A 6110-nucleotide genomic window follows, 5' to 3' on the forward strand; every position below is an offset into this window, starting at 1 on the left:
AGTGTGGGTGTTGGTGTTGGTGTTGGTGTGGGTGTTGGTGTTGGTGTGGGTGTTGGTGTTGGTGTGGGTGTTAGTGTTGGTGTGGGTGTTGGTGTGGGTGTTGGTGTGGGTGTTGGTGTTGGTGTGGGTGTTAGTGTTGGTGTGGGTGTTGGTGTGGGTGTTGGTGTTGGTGTGGGTGTTAGTGTTGGTGTGGGTGTTGGTGTGGGTGTTGGTGTGGGTGATGGTGTTGGTGTTGGTTTTGGTGTGGGTGTTGGTGTGGGTGTTGGTGTGGGTGTTGGTGTGGGTGTTGGTGTTGGTGTTGGTGTTGGTGTGGGTGTTGGTGTGGGTGTTGGTGTGGGTGGTGGTGTTGGTGTTGGTGTTGGTGTGGGTGTTGGTGTTGGTGTGGGTGTTAGTGTTGGTGTGGGTGTGGGTGCTGGTGTGGGTGTTGGTGTGGGTGTGTACTCACCTATTTGTACTCACCTATTTGTGCTTGCAGGATCGAGCATTGACTCTTGGATCCCGCCTTTCCAGCTATCGGTTGTTTACAGCAATGACTCCTGTCCCATTTCCCTATCATACCTAGTTTTAAAAGTATGAATAGTATTTGCTTCCACAACCTGTTCCCCAAGTGCATTCCATTTTTCCACTATTCTCACGCTAAAAGAAAACTTCCTAACATCTCTGTGACTCATCTGAGTTTCCGGTTTCCACCCATGTCCCCTCGTTCTGTTATTATTACGTGTGAACATTTCATCTATTTCCACTTTGTCAATTCCCCTGAGTATTTTATATGTCCCTATCATATCTCCTCTCTCCCTTCTTTTCTCTAATGTCGTAGGGTTCAGTTCCTTAAGACGCTCTTCATATCTCATCCCTCGTAACTCTGGGACAAGCCTCGTCGCAAACCTCTGAACCTTCTCCAGTTTTTTTATGTGTTTCTTCAGGTGGGGGCTCCATGATGGCGCGGCATTTTCTAAGACGGGTCTCACGTAGGCAGTGTAAAGCGCCCTAAAAGCCTCCTCATTTTGGTTTCTGAATGAAGTTCTAATTTTCGCCAGTGTAGAGTACGCTGCTGTCGTTATCCTATTTATATGTGCCTCAGGAGTTAGATTAGGTGTTACATCCACTCCCAGGTCTCTTTCTCGAATCGTTACAGGTAGGCTGTTCCCCTTCATTGTGTACTGTCCCTTTGGTCTCCTGTCACCTGATCCCATTTCCATAACTTTACATTTACTGGTGTTAAACTCCAGTAGCCATTTCCCTGACCATCTCTGCAACCTGTTTAAGTCCTCTTGGAGGATCCTACAATCCTCGTCTGTCACAACTCTTCTCATTAATTTTGCGTCATCCGCAAACATTGACATGTATGATTCCACTCCTGTAAACATATCATTTACGTAAATTAGAAAGAGGATTGGTCCCAGCACCGATCCTTGAGGTACTCCACTTGTTACTGTTCGCCAGCCCGACTTCTCGCCCCTTATCATTACCCTCTGGCTCCTTCCTGTTAGGTAGTTCTTCACCCATACTAGGGCCTTTCCGCTTACTCCTGCCTGCCTCTCAAGTTCGTATAGCAGTCTCATGTGCGGTACTGTATCAAAGGCCTTTTGGCAGTCAAGAAATATGCAGTCTGCCCAGCCTTCTCTGTCCTGCCTTATCCTTGTTACTTAATCATAGAATTCTAAAAGGTTTGTTAGGCATGATTTCCCTGTCCAGAACCCATGTTGGTGCTTGTTTACAAACCCAATGCTCTCCAGGTGCTCAACAAGTCTTAGCCTAATTATTCTTTCAAGTATTTTGCAGGGGATGCTTGAAAGTGATACGGGTCTGTAGTTAAGTGCCTCCTCCCTCTCACCTTTTTTGAAAATCGGTACGACATTTGCCTCCTTCCAGCAACTGGGCAATTCTGTGGACATAAGTGACTCATTAAAGATCATTCCCAGAGGCACGCTGAGAGCCTGCACTGCCTCTTTAAGTATCCATGGTGATACTTTGTCTGGTCCAACAGCTTTATTTGCATCTAGAGTTGTCAACTGTTTCATTACATCCTCTGCTGTCACCTCTATATCTGATAGTCTTACATCTAGGGTAATCGCTTCTAACAATGGGAGCTGCTCAGGCTCGGTTGTGAACACTCCATGGAATTTTGCATTCAGTACCTCGCAGATTTCCTTGTCGCTTTCTGTATATGCCCCTTCTGTTTTCCTCAGTCTTGTCACTTGGTCATTTACCGACATCTTCCTTCTTATATGGCTATGTAGTAATTTAGGTTGCTTTTTCGCTTTGACTGCAATATCATTCTCATAATTTCTTTCCGACACTCGTCTTATGTTAATGTAATCATTCCTAGCTCTGTTACATCTAATCCTGTTGTCCTCTCTCCTTTGTCTTCTGTACTTCCTCCACTCCCTCCTGCTTCTCACCTTTGCTTCCTGACACTGTCTATTAAACCATGGGTTATTATATTCCCTCCTGTTTTTTTTTCCTTTATTGTTGGAATAAATCTCTCTTCAGCCTCCTTGCATTTCAATATGACTTGGTTCATCATACCTTGCACTGTTTTTCCTCTAAGTTCTTCCTCCCACTGCACTTCTCCCAGGTAGTCCCTTATCTTTCTGTAGTCCCCTTTTCTGTAATCAAGTCTCCTTTCCCGGACCTCTTGTCCTTTGGTCACAATTTTAAGCTCCATCATGTAGTCAAAGACTAGGACACAATGGTCACTAGCTCCTAGTGGTATTTCATGTTCCAACTGCTCGATGTCTTCTACATTCTGAGTGATAATGAGATCTAATAGGCTGGGCGTATCCCCTCCTCTTTCCCTAGTATCTTCTTTCACATGCTGTGTTAGGAAATTCCTGTCAATAACGTCTACCAGCTTCGCTCCCCAGGTCTCCTCCTCACCATGGGGATTCCTCGTTTCCCAATCTATCTCTCCGTGATTTAGGTCCCCCATGACCAGCAGCTTCGCTCTCATTCTATGCGCTAAAGTTGCTGCCCTCTGCAGTTCATCCATACATGTCTTGTTGCTGTCCTCGTACTCCTGCCTGGGCCTTTTACTGTTTGGTGGGGGATTGTAGAGTATCAAGATTACAATCTTCTTCCCATCCACTGTCAGAGTTCCATGTATGAAGCTTGTGCTTTCATTGGTACCCGGATTTTCCAGCTCATCAAACTTCCATTTCCGCTTTATTAGGAGTGCCACTCCCCCTCCCTGTCTCTGTGTCCTTTCTTTTCTTATCACCTGGTACCCCTCTGGAAAGATTTCATCCGAGATCATGCCATTTATTTTAGTTTCCACTATTGCCACTATGTCTGGGTCTGCCTCACTAACTCTTTCTTTTATCTCTTCTGCTTTATTGGCTACCCCATCAGCATTGGTGTACCAAACATTGAGACTCTTCTTGGAAACTCGGGTGTCAGAGTTCCCCCTTTCACCGGTGATCTGGGGGAACTGGGGGGTGTCTGGGGGGCGAGTTGGGGCTGTGGGGGTGATTGGGGGGGTGCTAGGGGGGTGCCAGGGAGTGCCTGGTAAGCGAATGGGGTCTGGGCATCTAGGGGGGTAGGAAGGGCATAATGGGTCTGAAAGTTAGGGGTCTGAATAGCATAGGGGGGTTGAGAAATAGAGTGAGACTGAGAGTCAGATAGAGGTTGAGAGGTTGGGGTTGTGTGTGTTGGTGTGGTTGTGGGTGTTGGTGTGGGTGTTGGTGTGGGTGTTGGTGTTGGTGTTGGTGTGGGTGTGGGTGTTGGTGTTGGTGTTGGTGTGGGTGTTGGTGTGGGTGTGGGTGTTGGTGTGAGTGTTGGTGTTGGTGTTGGTGTTGGTGTGGGTGTTGGTGTGGGAGTTGGTGTGGGTGTTGGTGTGGGTGTTAGTGTGGGTGTTGGTGATGGTGTTGGTGTTGGTGTGGGTGTTGGTGTGGGTGTTGGTGTGGGTGTTGGTGTTGGTGTGGGTGTGGGTGTGGACGTGGGCGTGGGTGTGGACGTGGGCATGTGTGTGGACGTGGGCGTGGGTGTGGACGTGGGCGTGGGTGTGGACGTGGGCATGTGTGTGGACGTGGGCGTGGGTGTGGACGTGGGCGTGGGTGTGGACGTGGGCGTGGGTGTGGACGTGGGCGTGGGTGTGGACGTGGGCGTGGGTGTGGACGTGGGCATGTGTGTGGACGTGGGCGTGGGTGTGGACGTGGGCGTGGGTTTGGACGTGGGCGTGGGTGTGGACGTGGGCGTGGGTGTGGACGTGGGCGTGGGTGTGGACGTGGGCGTGGGTGTGGACGTGGGCGTGGGTGTGGACGTGGGCGTGGGTGTGGACGTGGGCATGTGTGTGGACGTGGGCGTGGGTGTGGACGTGGGCGTGGGTGTGGACGTGGGCATGTGTGTGGACGTGGGCGTGGGTGTGGACGTGGGCGTGGGTGTGGACGTGGGCGTGGGTGTGGACGTGGGCGTGGGTGTGGACGTGGGCGTGGGTGTGGACGTGGGCGTGGGTGTGGACGTGGGCGTGGGTGTGGATGTGGGCGTGGGTGTGGACGTGGGTGTGAGTGTGGGTGATGCCTGCTGAAGCCTCGTGTGGGCGGGATGAGAGGACTCTCCCCATCAAGGGAGGCTGAGTGCTTCACTCTCACAACTTATCTACTGTGTTCAGTGAATGGATATTTTGTTATTCATTCGTGAATTACCAACGCACATACGCTGGTTTTATTTATTCTGGTGAGGTGGTAAGAAAGCAGGCAGGCAGGCATGCAGGCAGGCAGGCATGCAGGCAGGCAGGCATGCAGGCAGGCATGCAGGCAGGCAGGCAGGCAGGCAGGCAGGGAGGCAGGCAGGCAGGCAGGCAGGCAGGCAGGCAGGCAGGCAGGCAGGCAGGCAGGCAGGCATGCAAGCAGGCAGGGAGGCAGGCAGGCAGGGAGGCAGGCAGGCAGGCAGGCAGGCAGGCAGGCAGGCATGCAAGCAGGCAGGGAGGCATGTAGGCAGGCAGGGAGGCAGGGAGGCAGGCAGGCAGGCAGGCAGGCAGGCAGGCATGCAAGCAGGCAGGGAGGCATGTAGGCAGGCAGGGAGGCAGGGAGGCAGGCAGGCAGGCAGGGAGGCAGGCAGGCAGGCAGGCAGGCAGGCATGCATGCAAGCAGGCAGGGAGGCATGTAGGCAGGCAGGCAGGCATGTAGGCAGGCAGGCAGGCAGGCAGGCAGGCAGGCAGGCAGGCATGCATGCAAGCAGGCAGGGAGGCATGTAGGCAGGCAGGCAGGCAGGCAGGCATGTAGGCAGGCAGGCAGGCAGGCAGGCAGGCAGGCAGGCATGCATGCAAGCAGGCAGGGAGGCATGTAGGCAGACAGGCAGGCAGGCAGGCATGTAGGCAGGCAGGCAGGCAGGCAGGCAGGCAGGCAGGCAGGCATGTAGGCAGGCAGGCAGGCAGGCAGGCAGGCATGTAGGCAGGCAGGCAGGCAGGCAGGCAGGCAGGCAGGCAGGCATGCATGCAAGCAGGCAGGGAGGCATGTAGGCAGGCAGGCAGGCAGGCATGTAGGCAGGCAGGCAGGCAGGCAGGCAGGCAGGCAGGCAGGCAGGCAGGCAGGCAAGCATGCAAGCAGGCAGGGAGGCATGTAGGCAGACAGGCAGGCAGGCAGGCAGGCAGGCAGGCAGGCAGGCAGGCATGCAAGCAGGCAGGGAGGCATGTAGGCAGGCAGGCAGGCAGGCAGGCATGTAGGCAGGCAGGCAGGCAGGCAGGCAGGCAGGCATGCATGCAAGCAGGCAGGGAGGCATGTAGGCAGGCAGGCAGGCAGGCAGGCATGTAGGCAGGCAGGCAGGCAGGCAGGCATGCATGCAAGCAGGCAGGGAGGCATGTAGGCAGGCTGGCAGGCAGGCAGGCAGGCATGCATGCAAGCAGGCAGGCAGGCAGGCAGGCAGGCAGGCAGGCATGCATGCAAGCCGGCAGGCAGGCAGGAAGGCAGGCATACATGCATGCAAGCAGGCAGGCAGGCAGGCAGGCAGGCAGGCAGGCAGGCAGGCAGGCATGCATGCAAGCAGGCAGGCAGGCAGGCAGGCAGGCATGCATGCATGCATGCAAGCAGGCAGGCAGGCAGGCAGGCAGGCAGGCAGGCAGGCAGGCATGTATGCAAGCAGGCAGGCAGGCAGGCAGGCAGGCAGGCAGGCAG

The 6110-nt window shown here is 54.2% G+C and overlaps 1 protein-coding gene across 1 annotated transcript; it reads left to right on the forward strand.

The window, feature by feature from the left end:
- Nucleotides 1-3961: 3961 nt before the first annotated feature.
- On the forward strand, nt 3962-4525 carry LOC138359583 (isoniazid-induced protein IniB-like). Its single transcript, XM_069318931.1, has one exon. It carries the CDS (start codon nt 3962-3964, stop codon nt 4523-4525), a length of 564 nt encoding a protein of 187 aa, XP_069175032.1.
- Nucleotides 4526-6110: the final 1585 nt, after the last annotated feature.

This window comes from Procambarus clarkii, chromosome 91 (assembly GCF_040958095.1).
Source record: "Procambarus clarkii isolate CNS0578487 chromosome 91, FALCON_Pclarkii_2.0, whole genome shotgun sequence".
NCBI lineage: Eukaryota > Metazoa > Arthropoda > Malacostraca > Decapoda > Cambaridae > Procambarus > Procambarus clarkii.